At 40.7% G+C, this 22,803-nt stretch overlaps 2 protein-coding genes and 1 long non-coding RNA gene across 12 annotated transcripts; 1 reads left to right on the top strand and 2 right to left on the bottom strand.

The window, feature by feature from the left end:
• On the top strand, positions 4,449-9,231 carry LOC8070950 (TBC1 domain family member 13). 3 transcript variants are annotated; one of them, XM_002447649.2, is made up of 9 exons: positions 4,449-4,883; positions 4,996-5,088; positions 6,610-6,714; positions 6,982-7,134; positions 7,660-7,758; positions 7,844-7,972; positions 8,273-8,452; positions 8,548-8,664; positions 8,754-9,231. In XM_002447649.2, exons 1-9 carry the CDS (start codon positions 4,593-4,595, stop codon positions 8,916-8,918), a joined length of 1,332 nt encoding a protein of 443 aa, XP_002447694.1. In that variant the 5' UTR covers positions 4,449-4,592; the 3' UTR covers positions 8,919-9,231. The 3 variants fall into 3 exon arrangements, with proteins under 3 accessions (XP_002447694.1, XP_021319499.1, XP_021319500.1); XM_021463824.1 differs by having other exon boundaries at positions 4,504-4,883; positions 6,903-7,134; XM_021463825.1 differs by having other exon boundaries at positions 4,743-4,883; positions 6,603-6,714; positions 6,903-7,134.
• On the bottom strand, positions 10,676-15,904 carry LOC110436148. Of its 5 annotated transcripts, none has more exons than XR_002453857.1 (4): positions 15,315-15,904; positions 14,579-14,772; positions 13,699-13,985; positions 10,676-12,817 (listed from the first exon to the last, which is right to left on the bottom strand). It is a non-coding gene; the product is annotated as an uncharacterized LOC110436148 (long non-coding RNA). The 5 variants fall into 5 exon arrangements; XR_002453855.1 differs by lacking the exon at positions 14,579-14,772 and having other exon boundaries at positions 10,676-10,898; positions 11,810-12,817; positions 15,315-15,902; XR_002453858.1 differs by lacking the exon at positions 14,579-14,772 and having other exon boundaries at positions 10,676-12,118; positions 12,649-12,817; positions 15,315-15,895.
• On the bottom strand, positions 16,343-21,828 carry LOC110436396 (dnaJ homolog subfamily C member 2-like). 4 transcript variants are annotated; one of them, XM_021463454.1, is made up of 3 exons: positions 21,506-21,828; positions 19,908-19,978; positions 16,343-18,932 (listed from the first exon to the last, which is right to left on the bottom strand). In XM_021463454.1, exon 3 carries the CDS (start codon positions 18,869-18,871, stop codon positions 16,910-16,912), a length of 1,962 nt encoding a protein of 653 aa, XP_021319129.1. In that variant the 5' UTR covers positions 18,872-18,932; positions 19,908-19,978; positions 21,506-21,828; the 3' UTR covers positions 16,343-16,909. The 4 variants fall into 4 exon arrangements, with proteins under 4 accessions (XP_021319129.1, XP_021319128.1, XP_021319130.1 ...); XM_021463453.1 differs by lacking the exon at positions 19,908-19,978 and having other exon boundaries at positions 21,442-21,828; XM_021463455.1 differs by lacking the exon at positions 19,908-19,978 and having other exon boundaries at positions 21,501-21,828.

Here is a 22,803-nt window from a genome sequence, read left to right as displayed (position 1 = left end):
TTTGTTTATAACAGTTTCACCGCCATCGGTTTGTGAGACCCCAATTTTGTGAGATTAATTATTCATTTGTAAATTCTTGTTCTTGCTTGTGTTATTCGATTCACAAGCAAGGATTAGCCTTCTTGGTAAGTTCAATAACTTGAGAAGACGTGGTGCTGCGATTGCGGGGTTTAGAATGTGTTGTTTGGAAGCCAGATCGAATTATGACTCAACTTCACCAAATCGATAGTTACCAGAAGCTCTCATAATATCGAGAACCCTAGTTCACATCACTAAACCTGTGTATGTCACTTAAACATATTTTAGTCCACATAGGTTGTCATTCAATTACCAAAACCAAACAAAAACCTTTCACCTAGCCGTGCAGGTGCCTAACTCCACCGCACCGACAGGATCTGCATGTGAGGGATGGGGAAGAATGGTTTGACTCAATGATTTGTGAGTCCCTCATGTCATTGTCTACTAATATGGATTTGTGGGTCTTTATTTAGGTGTTGCTGCTAGAGTGAAATAAATTTGTTAAGCCAACAAAAGTAGGAGAGCACCCAAATCCAAAGTAGGGACCTCATTTATATGCCCCTGCTAGATTTGCTCTTATACTTGCATTGAACATGTCCTCCTACAAGTATTAGAGCATCTACAAGAGTTTTTCATATTTTGTTTCCCCAAATATGGTGTTTGCCAACTCTTAAATTAGTATGGAGAGGAAAAAAGAAGTCATCTCTAAAAGTTTCTTATGTTTCTATCCTAAAAGTTTTTTTCAGCACTTTTTCCTACTACCAATCTTATGTTTTGTATCATAAACCTTGAATTTGTTTATGTATGCATTTAAGCCCTTCCACCAGATCTTTCTCTCTTGCATTTTTCTCACCTAGAATCCTATCTTTCATCCTGCTTACTAGATGGGCCAGGAAACTCTAGATGTGTGCTCCTAGGCCGCGTGCATACCTTGTGGGAGAGGATTTTTTCTTATTTTTCAAAAAATTAAGGATGAGAAACCCGGATGACAAACTATTGGAGATGCTCTTATTTTGCAGACCATGGATTGTTACTATATACAAACTAAAGCAAGCAGATTATTAAAATTGTACTAATAATCTTAGCATATTACACTACCTTAAGGGCACGAGCAAAGCCACAAGTCCATTCTAAATTATATAAGACATTTTGGATTTTCTAAATATATTATTTTACTATATATCGTGAAAGCTATGTATTTAAAAAAATACCTTCAACTTATATTTTAGATAGGAGAGAATATTTAAAAACACAAATAGGGGGTGTTTAGTTCCTCTTTCATCTAAACAATTCTAGGTTTTGTTCCATTATTATGCATAATAACACTAAATATAATATAAATTTTTTGGTAAAATGGTTGTCATTCTTTATTTTGAAAGCCTAAAAAAGCCACAAGAGGCTATAATGAGGACAATAAATTCTGCATTTGGGATGAAATTAAATATAACTCTGAAAATCATAATATTTTATATTTTATCATTTCAAAGTAGTTAACATTTTGCATTTTGCATTCTATAGAGAACTAAAGGTGTGTTTAGTTCCCCCTAATGAAAAGCCTGAATCCACTTCTATGGTCATTTAATGCATTTATTTCGAGCGAACGATCCAGTAGCGTGTGCTTTTCACTTCTACATAATACATGCCAGTAGCTCAGCTCCCTCCTCTGCGCTGATGTCAAGTTAAAAAAGTACAACATTTATTTTAAAATATTATAACTTCTGAGTAGTGTATCTATTTTTATTTCTGCTTGCACCATTGTGTTCTACATAATGAGACAAACAAAACTAGACCCAACTTATATTTCAAGAATTTTATTTTATTAGTAATTTATGTGTATTATAGAATAACATATAATTTATAGATTATAGCTTAGAGGAATAACTCATAACATGTAACTTAAAGGATAATTCTACTAATATGTTAATTTGTTTCATAACTTTTGTATTTCTAGATTGGAATAAATTATAAGTTAATTTGTTCTTTTCTGTGTTAATAACTTTTATGTTTGCAGTTTTGATACAAGTTATAAGTTAATTCGTTCCTTTGTGTTTAATAACTTTCTATACATAAGTTATGTTTAACTCTGAGATTTTAAGTTTTTCGCATAAGTTATATGTTATAAATTTCATGGCATAAGTTATATGATGTAAGTTAATATATAAATTGATAATAGAAAAAATTTCTTCGAAACATATGCAAGTAAGGTCTAGTTTTGTTCATCTCGTCGCAGAACTTATCGGTGCAGACAAAATTAAAACAGATACACTATTCAAAACTTATAGTATTTTAAATTAAATATTTGTTTTTACCCGCTAGATACAACTAACCCATACCCACGCCCGCAAAGAAAACTTATGCCCGTTAAAAAAACCCATACCCGCAGATAGGTACAAATATGCACCCATACCCAACCATGCCCGCAAAGAAAACTTATGCCCAATAAGAAACCCATACTCGTAGGTGGGTACAAATATGCACCCATACCCGTGCCCGAGCAGGTAACAGGGACCCACAGGTTACCTTTCCTGATAAAACACAGTCCAATAAAGGACTGTCTGCTCATTGTTATCCACCCTTCTTTATAGTGTATGTAGGCATCCAGTATCCAATCTGCTGGTGATGTGGGACTAATGGGTGGAGTGCTACTTATATTGTAGCCCCGGAAGCCTTATGTGCTCGTTATGTGCACCAAGGCCCACTACCATGGGGAATGTGCAAAGGAAAAAGTCTATTTTTCCTCCCCCATTTTCTCACTTTTCCTCCCTCAACTCTAAAACCATATAAACCATCTCCCTCAACTTTTTAAACCATACATTTTACCTCCCTGAAGCGGTTCTAAAGGCAGTTTTACTACACTCAATGATGTTTTTGCTACAGTAATGATGATTTTGCCTTCTTTAATTATTTTGACTAAATTTTTGAAAAATTATAGTAAATCGCAGAAAAATCATAAAATGTAAAATCTAATTTTTTGTACTCGACAAAAGTAGATCTACATAGTAAACATATAATATGGTATGAAGTTTTTGCTATAATGGTTTTGTCTTTTTCTTTTTTATTTATTTGGTTGAATCTTTAAAAAATCATAGTAAATCATAAAATAGAAAATCTAATTCTCTTAGACTCCACATGAGTATATATACACAATGAACATATAATATATGTATGGTTTAGTGCAACAAAATAATTATAGAAGCTGCAGCTATGAATTATTTCAATTAATTACACAAAAGCATAGATCTAAAGCTACAATAAAAAATATACTAAAGCATACCCTATTATATATTTACTGTGTAGATATGCTCATTTGGACTCTAACACAATTAGATTTATATTTTATGATTTTTCTGTAATTTACTATGATTTTTCAAATATTTAGCCAAAATAAATAAAAAAGAAAAAGACAAAACCTTTATAGCAAAAACTTTGTACCAAAGCATACCATATTATATGTTCATTGTGTAGATCTACTTATGTGGAGTCCAATTAGATTTTATATTTTATAATTTTTCTATGATTTACTATGATTTTTTAAAGATTCAGCCAAAATAATTTAAATAGAAAAAGACAAAGCCACCGTCACTGTTGCAAAACCATTATTCACTACAGCAAAACCGCCTTCGAAACTGCTCTAAGGAGGTAAAATGCACGGTTTGAAAAGTTGAAGGAGGTGGTTAAGAGAGGAAAAACGGACCCATGTGCAAACATGTAGCCGTGAGGGCATTTGGGCGGGCCAATAGTGGGCCTAGGTGATGCATATGCATGCATCATGCATGATATCCAAGTTGCCAAAGCAGTACTACGTAGCGCATGTGGGTATGGTGCCCCAAAAATACAAGGCAACTTTTACTTATCATTTTTATCTCTCTTGACTTACTTTTTCTGTCTTTTTTAGTTCTATTTGTGCACTTCTTTTAAAGTAACTTTCTATATTTGCATAGGTATATGATAAGTAAAATGTTTTTATATATCGGTTTAGAAAACTCATGGGTTTTTGGGTTGGGTACAATATTTTCATCCACTGGGTCTAACTTTTTGCCCATGAATGTGGGGTGCTGCGCGTGCGCGTGGTTGACTAATATTCTATATTTCTGCAGAGTGGTTACAAAAAGAAAAAGTAATAGATATTTTTTAAAATAATGTTTGTCCGAAAATTGATCGTTTGGTCATGGTGAACATTCACATGTCTTGTTTAGCTTACCACAGAAACCAAAAACTTTATAAGATTTTTTATCACATTAAATTTTATGACACATATATAGACCATTAAATATAAATAAAAAATATAACTAATTATATAATTTATCTGTACACAAAGCCTCAGTTTAAATATAAATAAAAAATATAACTAATTATATAATTTATCAGTACACAAGCTTCAGTGAGGCCGAACACAAAAGAGGGGAAACCCACGGCCGCTTGGCACCGGCCGGTCCAGGTCCACCCCACCCGTCGGCCTCGATCCCGACTTCCCGAGACAGAGCCCGACCGCCCCCGCCCCCGCCCCCATCCCATCCCCATCTCCGGAGTCCCACTCCTAAACCCCGCCAGCTAGCGGTGCCGCCGCCGGTGACATGGCCGACGGCGCTACGCCCAGGCGCAAATCCGTCCCGGACTGGCTCAACAACCCGATCTGGTCCGCGCCTCCCCCGTCCCCGCGCCACAGCTCCCCTCCCCGCACGGCACCCTCCCCACCTCAGCCGCCGCCGTCTCCCGTGCTCCCTCCCCAGCCGCCGCGGGATCCGACTCCAATCCCTCCTCCCAACGCCCGACGCGACGGCGATGCTTCAGACGACGAAGACGACGAAGGCAAGGGCGCGGGCGCCCCGTCGCGCTCCCACCTCGTCGCTGAGTTCAAAGTCACGGTGAGTATTGCTGCTCTCGGGAATCGGGATGGAATTTTTACTGGGTGTTGAGTTGGGCAGCAGTTTGAGCTCAGTTGGGTTGTTTGTATTCTTGCATCTTGCCGCGCTGCAGCTGGACAGGAAGGTGGTGGATCTGGCAGAGCTCCGGAGGCTCGCATGCCAGGGCGTCCCCGATGCCGCTGGTATTCGGCCCATCGTCTGGAAGGTCCGATGATCACCCCCATGATCTTCTCAATTCACTGCGTAACTGCATTTATACCCTGATCGAATGCTTCTCTTTCATCTAGCTAGAGAAATGGCATTGCCTATGTTGACTATCATGTTGATGATCCCTGTACTAGTTTCGACCATTCAGGAAGTTATGGGTATAAGTAGTCTATCTGGATGACAGTATGGTTTTGGATGCTTTAATTCAGCTCAATATGGATGGGATAAATCACACCTCAATGTGCAAGTTTCCTCTGATTTTGAACAGTTTGTGTTTTTCAAGGTTTATTTTGTGTGTGCTTGCACTTGGTTTGATATTATTCAAGCGCTTCTGATTAGCTGGGTTGATCAATAATTTCATTTGATTTTTAGTTCTGTGTACATCATGATATTTTGAGGTCTACTGGTTCTGTAGAAACTGCAGCCACATATTTTAGCTAAGCAATTCTGAGAATATAATATCTTTTTTTTTGTGTCTGTAATGTCTAGTTCAATCCAATGTTGTTGGCTGGAATAAATGAGAGCCTGGACTTTTGTCAGTTTGTCATGTCTTTTTTGTTACTTGTGTTGAACCGTATTTGATTGCATGGCTTCGTTTGAAACTCTGAGAGCAACTCCAGCAGTAGCCCCCAAAACTAGGCCCCTACTTTTAATTTGGGTGCTCCCCCTACTTCTTGGGGCTCAACTTTTTTGCTTCAACTCCAACAGTAGCACCCAAATTTGGGCCCCCAAACATATTCCAGAGAGAATGATAGAAGGGACCCACTCGTCAGTGTCTTTTTATTCTTCCTCTTTCTTCTTCCTTTGGACATGGACACAATTAGAGCATTGAGCCGGTTATTGTAGGATGTCATGCACATGCAAGGGTAGAGAGAGAGGGAGCATGCGCTGGGGCTAGGACACGCGATAGAGGATGGAGGCTGCCCTGTTGGGCCAACAGGAATGGGGTCTAGGGGAGAAATATGAGTGCCCAGCCAAATATGGGGTCTGGAGTAGGGGCCCTGCTGGAGTAATATTTTTAGACTGGGCACCCATATTTAGCTATTGGGGCTTGAGTAGAGGCCCTACTAGAGTTGCTCTGATGTAATGACTATGATTTCTATGATGGATAACTTCTGTTTGTGATTCAGTTGTTTAGTTCCCTGGGTGAAAAGTTTTTGGATACTATAACACTTTCGTTTGTATTTGGCAATTATTGTCCAACCATGGACTAACTAGGCTCAAAAGATTCGTCTCGCAAACTATAGGCAAACTCTGCAATTAGTTATTTTTTTTATCTATATTTAATGCTCCATGCACGTGATGCAAGATTCGATGTGACGGGGAATCTTGAAAAGTTTTAAAATTTTGGGTGTAACTAAACAAGGCCAACGAAATTGCAGAACAAACTGCTAGTATTTAGGTATACTAGATGGCACATTTGCCTGGTCTTGTAGGGTGGTGGGTAAGTTATGTCTCTACAAATTTTCTCCTTGTTCTGTACACTACAAATTTATTTGACTTTTTTGATAGTTAGCAGCTTCTCTTGGGATATTTGCCAACTGATCGTGCTCTATGGCCATATGAACTGGAGAAAAAGAGGTCCCAATACTGTGCTTTCCAAGATGAACTTCTGGTTAATCCTGTAAGTGCTTGATGCATGTAGTGTTACAAGAGTTATTTTGCATTCCTGATGCGTGCATGTATCATGTTTCTAAGAATATACCGAGCCTCATTCATCAGGAATGGATGAAGCTTTCATTTCATGGGCAGTAAACTATTACACTTGTGGACAAAGCAACCAATTATTAACATTCTTGTTCATTGTTGCAGATTCATTCATTTGTTTATTTTGAGGCAGCTCTTTGCTCCTTTATCCAACTCTGTAGTAATACATTTATGTTCTGGTCAGTCAGAAGTTACTCGAAGAATGGAGGAAATGTCAGTTTCTAAAAGAGAGGAACATAATGCTGAAGGGACTGGTGTGCTACCAAGGGCGGAAATCGTTCGTGATGAGCATCCCCTAAGCCTTGGGAAAACTAGTGTTTGGAACCAATACTTCCAGGTAAATTTACCTAAAATTAATAATTGCTCATATGAGCATATTTTTCTATGCTCGGAAGTATGTTATGTACATTTGTTTCCTTTCCAAAGGTCTATATGAAATTACAAGCACTGATATGGAATAGAACACCTCTTGCAATGTGAACCAACTCCATGATGATTCTAAATTTTTATTTGCTATAGTCCTGCATCTTGTTTCTAAAATCTAACTAACCTTTCCCATCTTTATTATAAACGTAAAAATATTCGTTGTGAATTTCTATATTTGGGGAGTTGGCCATAAAGCATTAGCAACATGCTAATTGAATCCTCATGAACTTAATTGATACATGAATTGCTTGCTGGTTTTCTTTGTATTTTCGCTATGGCTGTAATTTAGTTTGATTTGATATTGCAGTTTGATACTGCTTGTCTGTTGATTCTTGAGAGATTTCCCTTTGGTTTCATTGTTGGTTAGTCAAATTTTGTTGTGAATATCTCTTCTGCAGCTTGCACTACTGAAAATACTGACTATCCAATACTTCAGGAGTCTGAGATTGTAGAGCAGATCGATAGAGATGTTAAGCGTACTCATCCTGAGATGCAATTTTTCAATGGGGACTCTTCAGATTCGTTGTCTAATCAGGTAGGTGTGTTCTCTCACATGGGATCACTTTTTTGTTGTCAGTAACATTGTTCAGTTTTCCTAATGCAATATGTTTTGTTTCCAGGAGTCACTAAAGCGTATACTTACAATATTTGCAAAATTGAATCCGGGTATACGATATGTACAAGGAATGAATGAGGTTTTGGCACCTCTCTATTATGTTTTCAAGAATGATCCTGACCAAAGTCATGCTGTAAGTCCACTTATTCTGATTATTCTGATAGTACAAACATTTTGACATTAAATTTCTGTGAATGTAGCATGTATGGGTAAATAATGATTAATGATATGCCTGTTGGAGTGTGAAACTAATCCTGATGCAGCACTGCCCCCAGATGTTTATATTTTTTCTGGAATATATGAAGAAAAATATAATTTCAGTTCATGTGACCGAACAACTCTCAAATAGCATTGTTCCTTGTGCCTTGTACTTTTTCTGCTTTAGTATAGCGCATAGATGACCATAATAGTCTCATGTTTTACCTGTGAACAGGCTTTAGCAGAGCCAGATGCCTTTTTCTGTTTTGTCGAGCTGCTTAGTGGGTTCCGAGATAACTTTTGCAAGCAACTTGACAACAGTGTGGTTGGTATACGCTCCACAATTGCTACACTATCACAGCTTCTGAGAAGACATGACGAGGAACTCTGGCGGCATTTAGAAGTTGTAACCAAGGTATTTATACAAAGAGCTCTTTCTTTTAGTTGATGATATCAGCATGTGGTTACAGGTACTTGTGCTTCCAGTCTCATGCTTATCTGGCATCCCAGGTTAATCCACAGTTCTACGCATTCAGATGGATCACCTTGCTGCTAACGCAGGAGTTTAAGTTCCGTGACTGCCTCAGCCTGTGGGACACACTATTGGGCGATCCAGAGGGACCTCAGGTTAGGGAACCACAATTTTTGATCTTATGTCATAAGTTGTGTTTCAATGCACGCCAGAATTGGAATCAACCCTTTTGTTCGGGTTGCAGGCTACATTGTTGCGGATCTGCTGCGCGATGCTAATTCTTGTCCGAAGGCGGCTCTTGGCTGGCGATTTCACTGCGAACCTGAAGCTCCTCCAGAACTACCCACCCACAAACATCGACCACCTTCTACACATTGCTAACAAGCTGCGAGGGCCGCTTCCCTTCTGATCAATTGGATTCCTTGCATATTTTGTTGTCGCATACGGGTTTTGTGCTAGACTGTATTATCCAGAGAAAGAAAGGTGCATTAGGAACTCTTTAAATGAATCTCTAAAGTACCAGTTGGTTCTCATGTAGTTTCCGGCTCTATGCTGGATGCTCGTGCGAATTCGCTGTTTGTGAATGTCATGAACGAGTGTCATACACGCATGTAGCACCTCTCAACTTGACTAAAGCCGGTGACTTGTGTTTGTGACTTCCTCGACGTGAACCGCCGGTACCTTGCCGCGCTTACGTACGGGACGTGATTTGTTTTCTCCAATCGCTTAATGAAGTACATGTAGCGCACGATTTTGAATTTTTCTTTACTAGAAGTCCGTGACCACAGGGCACAGAAGCATACAGCAGCCCTCAGAAAAAAAAAGATAAAAAAAACACCCTTCACGAACGTCAAGCCACAGTTTGTCCAACGCAAGCTACACCCTGTCTTATCTCTTCAGTCACATAGCTATACACATTGCTTATTTTCTGCGTGAGAATAATTTGGTGCCCATAAGTGAAATAACTCCTGTGTGTAGAGAGAATGAGCTAACCAAACTTGGTCCCAAACGAGCAAATACCATTCTACGCTCACCAAACTTGGTCCCAAACGAGCAAACATCATTCTAAAGCCACTCACTAGTCACCACAATGTGTTCCCCAATTGTTGCTTCCGCCGTAACGAGCAAACATCATTCTAAAGCCACTCACTATGCATAGGTCGGTCATTGACCAGCTATAAGGTGATTAGTGAAGTGCCAATGACCGAATTTGATAGGATAAATAATCATACCATTAAGAGGGGCAAATTAAGTTGTAGATGCGGTTATCTAGTGCCACCACTTGGTGAGATCTAATTTTGCATATGCATTTGGATTGAGTATATGGGTTCAAGTGAAAATCTTTAAAAATGATTGTAAAATGTAAACTCGGAGTTAATGGCATTTTATGGGAGATCTTTTGGAGATAGTAATTTGAAAAGGTTTGAAAAAAAGGAGCTAAGGCCTTGTTTAGTTCCTAGAAAATTTTGCAAAATTTTTCACATTCCCCGTCACATCGAATCTTTAGATGTATGCATGAAGTATTAAATATAGACAAAAATAAAAACTAATTGCACAGTTTAGTCGGAATTAACGAGACGAATCTTTTAAGCCTAGTTAGTCTATGATTAGACAATATTTGTTAAATACAAACGAAAGTGCTACGGTGTCGATTTCCTAAAAATTTTTGGAACTAAACAAGGCCTAAATGGATTGTTTTTGCATTCACCGGAGATCTCCGATTATCAACAGCGTGCTGGTCACCGAAACTATGGAACAGTGTTCCTCCTAACCACTTTTCAAGAGTGCATACCTTATCTCCCGCTATGCACTGGGGAGGTGGTACAGTGGTACTAGAGCTTTTGGAACACTGCAATGCCAGGAGGTCGCAAATTAAAAATAGCTCACCTAAATAGCACTAGAGAGGTGCACCGGAGAGTAAACCCGAGAGGATGTTTTGTGCATAGTTGAGCTCTAACGTTCCCAGGAGAGTAGTATAGAGAGGGTGTTTTTGTGAAGAAGTCGAGCGCTAACACACCCTAGAACTCTCGGATGGTACATCGGAGATGCCACTAAAGAATATAATGGTTAGTTTCTGGCTCGGCAGGTTACTGTTGATAAAGCTCCCATGAGGCCCAAAAAGTTACGGCGAGAGCTCAACGGCAAGTTCTTGTGCGGAGCAATCAATAGAGGGAATGCAAGGATTTATTGTAATAATGACAAGTATTGCAATGACACTTGAACAGTGAAGGACTTGAATATACCAAATGTCCTTGCACTTGTTGCAATGCCTATTATTGTTTCTCACAAAGATCTTGTGAGGAGCAAAGGCTTTCTTGCCTCTTTTTGGCGCATAGCCAAGTCCTTCCTTGTTTCTTTGATACCTGCACAGCCAGCAGATTGTTTGCGCCTACACGGAGTGGAGAACTAGGGTATTAGATTACTACTAGACTGGCTCTATTCCGACTAATAAAATATTTCGAAGGTGCTCATAAAGATAGGGTTTACATATATTTATTTGGATAAGTATACTTGTGTTATAAATGTCTGTGTTGTACTGTGTAATTCTAAATAAAATATCCCAATCAAAATGTTAACATAAATATTCATGTTTTTTCGTAGATTTTCAAATTTAAAATGAATTGAGAAGAAAGCAAGAATTACGATCTCTTGGATATATAAAATTTGCTAGATTTTGTGTTGTCTGATTGTAATATGTAATTTTTACTTAAAAAATTTGATTGTGAACTACTCTCTTCGTTCTAAATTATAAGATGTTTTGACCTTTTTAAATTTATAGCTTTCATTATGCACTTAGATATAGCTATGTCTAAATACATAGCAAAAGCAACATATCTACAAAAGTCAAAATATCTTATAATTTAAAACTAAGAGAATACTAGGTTCATGCACGTGCGTTGCTACGGGACAACTAAAGTTCTACTATAAAAACATATGAATCACATGATAATATAACAACACTGTGAAATTAAATACCAACGTTAAAGTGATATTTAATCTAAAAAGTAAAGTTCATGAAATTAACACAGACAGAGTGTAACATCATCTGTTCACAAACTCTACTATATAAATCTTTCCATGATATAACTAAAATAATATTTTATATTAGCAGGAAAAAAATCTCTAATATCTAATTCTTTCGTGTGCCAATAAATCTACAAATAAGTTCTATCGTATCTTCATACCATCTTATACACATGTTCAAGTATATATATAAATATTAGTGCCTGTCACATGGTTAAAACTGTGTGCCTTGAAAATTTTGTTACAAAACTTTAAAACAAAGTATGCTAAGCTCACCGTATAAATATATGTGGTATTAGGACTATTCCACGAAGGTAGAATAAGATATCCACTTGATTGTCCATGGCAAGATTTACTATCAACAATATATATGAATAGTTAAATCAGTTAGTTACGTATCTATGTCATCTACAATGTATTTTTCATAAACGAATTTCTATTTAAATAGGTACATTCACTATGGCCATGTACTGCAAGTTAAGTCCAAAAGTTTGCCTGAAATACATCACATATTGGCTTTCATCCTTCTTATTACTCGTAGCCAAGAACATCATGATCGTCGGAGCAGCTATGCACCTCTAGTACCTGTTAAAAAGAACCATTCGTATCTTTGCTGGGTTAAAACATTTTGCTCCACACGATGAAATCTCTCTTAGTGTAAAGAAAACCTTTTTCTCTGACCATCATTGTATCCGCTTTTGTTTATTGTAAAAAAATAAATAAGTAGTCAGCAAGAAGGCTAACACAAAGGATAATATGCCAGGATGACCCATTTACACTAGCGATCACTACATGAGCAATCCAAGTCCATTAGCTCAATCAATTGCTCGACACCATTCATTAAATCAGCCTCTACTCAGAAGCATACGTTTGGCCATAGAAATATTTTTGATTGATGAGGAATAGGATAAAAAATACATTGTGGAACCAACGTACTTGATAGCAGACAACACGACGTTGTCCTAAATCAGGTGTTGTGGCCTGCTGCTCTATTTCAGTTTCGCATCAAGGAAACTTATCATTCCAACTTGATATGATCACCAAAGGGGAGCAGGAGACTTTGAAGAGAAGGTTCAGTTTCACACAATAGGAAGGAAAGAGAAGACATGGCATACCTTGTGGCCTTGTGGGCACTTGAAGACCTGGCATATAGGATGGCGGCAGCGTTGCTTCAGTTGTCACTTGAAGCTTACCCACGCTGGTGACTGGCGTAGGGCAGGGGCGAGGAAGCGGGGTTGAAGTGCCGAGAAAGGAAGGACCATGGAGAAAGAGCTAGGGACCTGTCTGGAGAGGCAGGAGCAGGCTTTAGGATGGTAGTTATTACTGACTCCCATAATTACAAAAAAAATAAATAGATGTAAGTTGTAGTGAATCAAGAATACTAAAAAATGAAGCTTATGTCAACCCCAATCCCTACTCTATGTGCTTGTCTTCTTTCCCATTGAGATTCATGACCAATACCACAGACCATGAACCTCCACTCCCTCTCAAATCTCCATCACGCCAACCATCTCTCCCTCTTCATATGCACTGATGGAATCATTTTTTTGTGAAGATTTTCATGGACATAGCCACAACCAAACGTGTGTAATTACCTGTCACTAAATAGAAAAACTTAAAACTTCGATCATTTCTATTTGATTGAGAGCATAGAAAAGAGATGCGATATATCGCTAATAATTTTCCGAATTATCTATAAATCTCATATATTCAGCTTTACTCAACTATGGCTCATCACTACAGTTAACATTATGGGACTATGGCTCCAAGAAAACGGGACAGTGTCGTCAAGGAGGACAACAACTTCTTGCAAAAACCTTCCCATCCATTGAACTTCGTAGTGCTTTTATGGTCCCCAAACCAATCAAAATGTGGACCGATAAGAATACCAGAAGATTTCAGATGATTCCATGAAATTTGTCACAACTAAATATTCTAAAATTGCTGAGTGCAGAAATAGTTCATTTATCAGAGGATGCTTGCTACATTCCTCTTAATGCACGAATATATAAAACTGAACTCACTGATACACACCATACCATGAGCTCCCAAAAAAAATTTACCGCAAACTTATCATCCACAGACATTGCAATTAACATAGTACAAGAATGCTAAAAATAGAATAACATAAAGAATGCATCATCGTGATTTGATACGAATAATACCTGCACAGGATTGAAACGATACTGCCTTCAAGCCGTTGTAATGCAATGTCGTCTGGCTTTTCCCCGATCTGCTCCTTCATTCTCTGAGTCCCAGATGGTGATTACCGAGCACAATGGGATTGACATGTCAAGGAAGCCCCAATCCCCATTGGGAAGGCAGATACAGTTGAAGTGAAGGCTCTTCTCGTACCCAGTGCTCCCGCATGAACAAGTTGATGCTCATAGTGCGAGGTACTGACGCATTTGCCTCCTTTACAATGATGCGTACATGCTGCATGCCGCTGCCGCTGCAAGCGATCCACCGTGATCAAATAGGAGCAGAAGGAAACAAGAAAGAAAAAAATAAGGAAAGAAAGAAAACACTAGATGGGTAGATATACAAAGGAAAAGAAATAAAGGATGGATCCTGCAGTCCTGGAGGTCTGGAAGATTGATTTTCATTTCCTTTTTTAAACCTTTTTCAAACCGGTTTCATTTCATGGACAAAATATCGGAACCAATTCTTGGCCTCAAAAACTTTGCAAGTTTATGCCTTTATGACATTGATTACTGAATTGATAAACTTCTTCAGTTAATCTTTGAGGGGCATTCCAGCAAGTATCCACAAAAACATTTTTGAAGGCAAGTTTAATTTTGTCGAGGTTGCTACTACTGCACTACTTATCAAATATATTATTTCTAGTGGTGCACTACTGCACTACTTACCTGATATTCAGATTCAGTAATTAATTTGCAATAATTTTTCATGAGATTCTAGCAACAGATCCAAATATCCTCTCCATGTTATGCTATTCTTGTTGCAAAAGAGAGTCTTCCATTGAGAGACCCTCATGGTGAAAATACAATGCTCAGATGTGATATTTATAACTTCTTAGCTTACTCTGAACGAAATCCACAATAGCTTCATTGTGCTTCCTCTACTGAACATAGCATCACTGCATCAACACCAAGAGGGCAACAATCCCCGCTTTCCTTCCACACCAGCAAAACAGAGGGTGCTAAACCCAAAATAGTACTATGCTTTGAGGCCTATACGCTAAGTTTGGCTAAAGATATCTGAATCAGATTGGAAACCTGGGTGAGCAAAAAAAAATCAAATGGTCTGTTTAAAGAGGACAAGTATCAACTTTGATCAACTAAAAAACTAAAGCAAGCAGGAACAAAGCAACTTTGCCCTTTTAGCTAATGCCTATAGACTAATGTATTCTGAAACACATCAGAATCTGTTAGACCACCAGTTTCAAGACATCATTTCATGAGATCAAATTACATGATCTTCAAATTAAATAAGAGGTATTCAGATGGCCCTGCTGATTAGCTGATCTTCAAATTACAAGGATTAAGAAATGTTTAGCATTGATTCTTTGATACAACACTATTGTAAAATTACATGGCCCTGCTGATTAAACCGGTCATGAGTGGCTGCTGGACTTGCCAGCTTATGAAGCCGTTTTCCTTTAACTACAATGAACACTTGTTCTTTAGGCAAGCTCACACAAGAGGTATTCAGATAAAAAGAGATTTGGCGTGGACCTCATGCCTCTGATAAGGCTCCAACCTCAAAATGTCAATCTACAGAGAACACATTACAAGATTAGGAGCAAGAGAGCACTTACAGGAGGACCTTGGAGAGGAACCCGACTGCCTCTCCTTCTTCTCCTGTTCAAGTTCTACCATTGGAGGCAGGGCAGTAGAGGCGGAGCGGAGGAGGCAGATGCGCCGTCGCCCGGCGGCTCGACGGGAGGTGCGGTGGCTCGCTGGCTGGATCAGGGCCGCACGTGGGCATCGTCGGCGGCACAGGGCGTGCACAGGCAGTGGTGGCGCACACAAAGGTGGCTCACTGGCTGGGGAAGGGGCGCACGTGGGCGTCGGCGGCGGCACAGGGAGTGCGCGGGCAGCGGCGGCGCAGGGCGTTGCAACGGGAGATGGTCGGCCATCCCGTTCAACCGGCGGCGGCGACGCACGTAGCACCCTCGCCAGGTGATGCGGTTCTGTTGGTGTGCTGGACTAGGAGCAGAGGAGGGAACGGGGTGCGTGGGGATGAGGACAGGCACGAGCTGCTCATTGGGGTTGGGGAGGCAAGAGACTCCTGATTGGGGAGGATAAGCACCACCAGATCGATGATGCGGAGATCGGGATTGGGCAACGAGAGAGGGGCAGGCTTCACCACGGCTGCACCATGGAGTGGTAGACGGATCCTGGTGACATATTTTTAGTAGGAGAGATATATAGCTTGAAATAAGATCATTGCGCCGAGATAAGAGACCAGCAAATACGTGGCTAACGACGTAGCGCTTACTTGGCAGAGCTCGACATATAAAATTTGGTTGCATCTTTAACATTAGCAATTGTGCATTAGCATCTGTGTTAAGTACTCTCATCCATATGCACACGCTGGAGACTAAAAACGGCTCCTGAGCATTAGCAATTGTGCATTAGCATCTGTGTTAAGTACTCTCCTATAAGAAGTGTCATTCTCACGAATATCTCAAACTGTGATCAAATATATTAAAAAAATATTAATATTTATGAAACATAATTAGTACCAATAGATAGATAGTTGAATATATTTTTGTAATAAACTTATTTAGAGATAAATATTATTAATTTATTTTACAAACCAAATTAAACTTAAGAAAGAAAATTTGACCAGCATGAGCCCGACGGCAACTCTTTCTATGGATAAAGTAGTAGCATTGAAAATGCTAAACATAGCTAGCCACCACAACGTGGGGCCAGGAAAAATAATGCTCGATTCGATAACAGGTCTTGCGATGTAACAGATATGCCTATCTTATAGTTACTATATTAATGAATAAAAACATATATGGTTCTCCACATTTTTACCGAACCAGTACACTAATGCAAGGTATCAATGGCTTCCAGCAATGCAGACAACCCAGGAGCCAGCCGGAACAAAATCCCACACGAACCACTGCTTCAAAAGGCCAATCATCAGTCCATCAACATCAACAGTAGGTGAGCTTCAATGGCATCCTCCTAAGGCTGACCAAAGTAAAACAACCCTGGTGGCCTAGCACAATAAATGAGTTCTCACAGCTCCATAACAAAATTATCCTCATCACTGGTGGCATGAGAGGTTCGCCAAGCAATACTGAGCTAAGATGCTGAATCCATTCTACAAATATTGCCATCCAGAGACTCTCTTGCAAAATGTACTTCCAGTGAGGCAATGCCTCAGTGGCTCAGTCTACTCGCCACTTTTCTTGCTCCGAAAATTCTCTCTCCTTGCTGCAACCTTTTTCTTGCACTGGACGACAGTTTTACCTGGGACAGCAGCAGCCACACGCTCCCATCTTTGGCTTGCATCCTTGGGAAAAGCCTTCAAAGCTTGGAGTAGAGCTAGGACCTGTGCCTCTGTCCAGGCATCTGGATCTGACACGGATGGTGCTCCATCCGGAACAGGATCAGCAACAGCTTTCCCATTGGCTGTCTGGGTACTTGCAGGTTGTGCCGCAGCCTTTGACAATGCAGTCTCAGCTCCCTCAGTTGAGGAACTAATTTCATCTCGGGTCGAAAGAGGCGAAGCAATAGATTGGGTCGGTTTGCGCTTCTCAAGGAAAGAGTCGAAAGCTTTCGATGAGTCTGGCTTTTGCAGAAGAACAGTCTTCGTGGCCTTGAGAATTTCCTCAACCGATCTGCTAGTCCCAATAAATTCAGAAACAACCTCCCATCTCCTCGAAGTTCCCTTAGGATACTTTTGGATTGCTTTCCTAAGCATCTCAATCTCTTCCTTTCCCCATGGTCTCTCTTTTTTTTCATAGCTGTTCAATATGCTGCTACTGCCTTCTGTCACTCTACCTCCTGTAGAGTTGGATTTTGGAGCAGAACGCTCCACACCATTTGCTTCAATTTTCTTTGCTTCCTTTGAGGAACTTTCATTGCGAAGTGCATTGCTTAGCAACCTGGCCTTTTCAGCTGCATCCTTACCATCCATTCCATCACACAGCTTCTTCAGCTGTTCCATATCAAGTGAAGCACATGTTGATTCAACATTTGCCTCTGATAGACCAAAGTGGCTATCTGCAACCACAGGTGCTGCAAGAATGCGCAAACGAGTTTTCTCTTTGCGGAGCAGCTTCTTCTCTTTCTCCTTTAGCTTCTTCTGATGTAGGGCAGCTTCTGCAGCTTTCTTAGACTCTTCTTCTTTCCTTATCCTTTCCACTTCACCAGCTCTTGCTGCTTCCTCTTCTTGTAATTTCTTTGCCAAATATTTCGCCTCCTTTCTTCTCTGTTTCTCAGCTTTCTCCTCCTCTTTCCTCCTTTGGATCCTTGGGTCTTTCTTATAAGCATTGTCTACAAGTGTGCGTACTCGCGCATATTCCGCCTTTTTGGCCTTCTCTTGTAGCTTTGCATTCTGCCTCTCCATCCATCTCTTATGTTCACGAGATTCAGCTTGCTCCAAATCATACTCATCATCATCTGGAAATTCCCTCCAACTCTTGAAGTTGTACCAGAAATTGTAGAACTTATCAACCTCCTCTACAGGAGTAGTGTCATGTCCAAGAGAAGGAATCGGCTGGGTAACAGACCAGCGTCCATTTCTCATGAAGGCTGGGCCAAATACCTTGAAGAAGTCTTGTGGGGCACAGTCTGTCGGGACATCATCATCAAACTCATCTGTAGAGTCATAAATCCTCCTCTTTGTAGGGTCTATGAGGATTTCATAGGCCTCCTGAATGGCCTTGAAATGGCTCTCTATCTCATCCTTTTTTGCTTGTTTTGCCTCCTCTGTTGTCTCTGCGAGAATCAGGGCAGCCTGCTTATCTGGATGATGTTTGAGAGCCATGTCACGGTAACTTTTCCGAATCTGATCTTCAGTGGCCAAGAACCTCAAGTGTCCCAACCCAAGCAACGCATAGTGATCCTGCTGTTGACTGCCAGATGACTTCTTCTTCCCTTTGCTGCTAAAGGTATGAGAACCAGCGTTAAAATCTTGGCTTTTGTCATCCGATGAAACGCTGCGATCATCAGTTTCTATGTCTTCATGCTCCGCAAGACCAAGAAGCTTCATTGCCGCAGCATGGAATGAATGACCAGCAGGTTCATATTTCAAAGCTTTTACAGGCAGGCAGTTTGATGAAACATACAGAGGCACTCCATCTACAATCTCCTGGGAGTAAGTTATCAGAAAACACTTCTGGGACTCCATATGTCAATGATTTCAAATTATCAATTAATAAAGCTCCTGAGTCAAGATAAACTGATACAACCTGCAGAAATGAATGAGTCAATTAGCCTGATACTTAGCAAATTGGTTCCAAGTTGAAAAACAACATCTTTCGAAGTAGAAAATATACAGCAATTAACTAGTAATCAGTGCAACCAAATGATGAACAAACATACAAATAAGAAGCTAAGTTCCATCACTCGGTTGACAATATGTAAAGTTTAATCTTTAGCATGCCATCTGCTATGTAAGTTGATTAAGTGGTAATACAAGTTGCATGCGATGCAAAGGCAACTTGGTAGCTAAAACAGCATAAATGCTACATACTAGTATTTTGCATATTAAGGATTAATAATTAAGGTAAACCATCATAGCTTTTAAGCCCACTTGCTGCCACTGGAATATGAAACCTAGGACACTTCATAAAATGCAGCCCCCTTCCAGTTTGCAAGGCTACAGAACCTGTAAATGTTCAACAATAAGTGCACAAACCCTATTGTGCCTCATTGTAATACATAGCATAGAACATTTGGACAGAATGCAGCATCTTTTTTCAAATCTTAAGGCCATACAACTCTTAATTGTTATAATGAGCAGACAGACCAACTGAAACACTAGCTAAAGGGCTTGTAGCCTAGTGGTTACAAGAGCCTCATTAGCACCTCAGGTCCTAGGTCGATTCCCATGGGAGCGAATATTCCAGGATTTAATGGTGTTTGTGCTTTAAGTGGTAGGCGATGTTCCTGTCGACAGCCAGGAACTTATGGTGACTTCGTCAATCTCGAGGATTTGCCAGCCTAGTCTTTGAAGATGCTCATAGGGGTAGGGTTTGCGTGCATGCATTCATAGGGGTGAGTGTGTGTGCGTTGTGAGTGTCTACGTTGTACTGTGTGTAATCGAAAAAAGAAAATACCAACTGAAACACTGAGAATATGTAACAAAGGAAGGGGATTGGAACAAACAATCACTTTGCTCAATTTGGAGTGTGTAACATACGACATGTGAACAAATACAGTACCTTTTTTCAATTCTTATAAGGCTACAGAACTGTTAATTGTTTAACAATCCCCGGATAGACCAAGTGAAGCCCTGGGAATATGTAACCAAGAAAGGAGGTATGAACAAATCCAGTCCTTTTGTTCAATTTGCAAGATTATGTAACACAAAATACTTCAACAAAGTGCAATCGAACCAGCATGCAACACGACATGAGTACTCTGCACACAGTCTAGAACGGATTAGAAGAGCATGGCATGCTAATCCTAAGAACCACAAGACAAGCCCAACAAGGCACATGGGGTGGGTGGCCACCCGCTGCATACGCCCCCTTTAATTCAAATTCATCAGGTATCACAGATGCCCATGGTGGAGTGCGTCATAAATTACACAATCTCACTAATCAGATGGTGACTTAACCCCCTTCTCCCCACAATAAATATCAAAGCCTCAAACATGGATTAGAACAAATAAAGGTCTAATCGGGCTTCCTTACTGAGAGGACCAGGGCCGACAGATCTCCCTCCGTTCCGCGCGTCGGCTCATTGAAAGGAGGCAGCATGCGGGTCAGGGAGGTCGCATGGAATGGGAAGAGAGGACAGGGATGGCGGCGATGCGAAGGATCAGCCACACAATGAGAGGGCTTCAGGGGTGGAGGTGATGGTTCTTGGGGTTGTGGCTCCAACCATAAAACCCTAGCAGCCGGCAAGAGGTGGTGGGGAAGGGAAGGGAAGGGAAGGATGGCTTCCTTTTTCCAGGTGCCGCACACTTCTTCTTCCCCTCACGTCTCTCTCTGTTCGGCTGGGTGCTCCTACTGTTGGCACTTCTGGGCTTTGGAATGATGGAGGGCCCAACTGTGACAGGTTAAGGGAACAACTAATTCTAGTAAATTTCATTGCCAGACTCCTGCATTCTCCAAGGAAATTTCATTGATAGTCTGCTCAGGAAAGGCGGTCCCACCTACAACATGCATAAATGACTGTGCAAACTTGTCTGGCTGAACATCCAGCAGTGGCGACATGGATATAAACAGTGTTGCTGGCCTTTTAAACCAGGGTTTATTATCTTGTGTCACCTGCAGGATTTTGAGTTTTTCATGTGTGTCTGTGATCAAACCAAGGGATTGTGTAGCAAAATGGACCTCACAATTATCTTGAACTATTAAGTTCAGTGGCTGACAAATGGACCTATTTCAGTGTTCAGGAAATAAAACTCAGAGCTCAAGCTTAAAAACTACTACACAAAAATGGCAAACTTTAATTCAAATACATATATCAGAAGAAAAAAAGCACAAAACTGATATGGGTGAATTCAGTTTTGCTCCAACTATTTTCAGATCAACATAAAATTGACAGAAGTTCAACATTTTTTTTAGAACAACATAAATTTTACAATGGTGGATTCAGTAGCCACAAAATTCAACTCTTTTCAGATGAACATAAAACCGACAGAGGCTCAACTCTTTTTAAATTTGACAGTGGTGGATTCGGTGGTCTCAAAAGAACTGGAGTTTCACGGGCCATGCTTTTATTTGTTTGGGGATTCGGTGGCTTGACCTTGCAATTTGAGAGAGTTGCATAGAGTTTCAAAGGTTCCAGAGAGTGGCTCCGCTTAACTCACTGGGACAGCTTCAGAGGTTCCAGAAAGTTGCAGGCGACGAGGAAGACCACGGCACCTGTGCTCTTGTCCGAGAGCAGTGTGCTCGTTTGGGAGCGGTAGGCGATAGGCGGTGGTGCAGCACCGGCGCTAGGGCGAGGGCATGGACAGGCAACGCGCTGCGTATGCGATGAGTGGACGATGGCGCACAGCGCTAGGGAGCGGCGCAGCGGGACTCCAGCAGGAACGGCACGGCGGGCGCTAGAGGGCGGCGCAGCGGTGGCGCTAGGGCGAGGGCGAGGGCGAGGGCGAAGGACAGGCGGCGGGCTGGGGAGTAACTGAGGTGAGGTGGGGACAGCAACTACTCCAGCTAAGGGCTGTCTCCAATGGGAGACCCATTTGGAAACCCAAACTCAAAATGGGTCTCCAACACAATACCTATAGCCTCCAACAGAGTACCCATACAGAAGACCTATTTTGGGTATCAAGAGAGGCATAACCCAAATTTGGGTATCCTCTCTCCTTGAGACCTATTTGCAGAGAGTGTTGTCTTTTAGGTCTTGTTGTTGGAGAAGACTAAAAATAGATATGAAACCTTTTACCTATAGCGCTACCCAAAGGACAAATGGGTATTGTATTTTGGGTAACAATTGTTGGAGATAGTCTAAACCCGCAGGACACAGCATCTGAAGCCCATGGGCCGAGACGCACCGATCGGGCTCGTCGTCCAAACAACTAAGGCCTTGTTCGGCAGCTTGGGATCCGAGATAATTCAATCCAGGCCACGAATCAGTTGATCCACTTGGTGGCACTCATTCTAGGCCTGGGTTTTACTCCTCAACGGAACCAATCCAGGAGGCTCCAATTTACTGTTCGGTTTGGCCAGGGATCCATCCAAGACTGCTAACAGCATGGCATGTACACGTACATATCCAAGCATTTAACTAACACAACAGAATACGATCAAGCTTCAAACAATTCAAATTACCATGCAAAGAAAACCCAACATAAATTTCACAACCTAAATACCTGATAAACAAATTGCACAGACACACAAGCATTTTACTGTTCGGCAGTACAGGCTTAAAACTAGGACAATATACCAGGAACATGCACGGACACACAAAGAACGGTCTAGCACCAACATTACAAGATTGTGCCATGCAAAGTCACACAATCAGCCTACTATTCGGTGTGCAAACACTTATAAAATAAAAAAGATCGTTGCTACTGATGACATTATTGAGACACCAAAGTATACTTGTAGATTATGGTCTTGTACTACTGAAAACTTAACTAGATGGCCTTCTTTATGTTGTCAC

The sequence above is a fragment of the Sorghum bicolor genome, chromosome 6, assembly GCF_000003195.3.
Source record: "Sorghum bicolor cultivar BTx623 chromosome 6, Sorghum_bicolor_NCBIv3, whole genome shotgun sequence".
NCBI lineage: Eukaryota > Viridiplantae > Streptophyta > Magnoliopsida > Poales > Poaceae > Sorghum > Sorghum bicolor.
The sequence above is the reverse complement of the archived record's forward strand: the minus strand, read 5'-3'. Positions and strand labels throughout refer to the sequence as shown.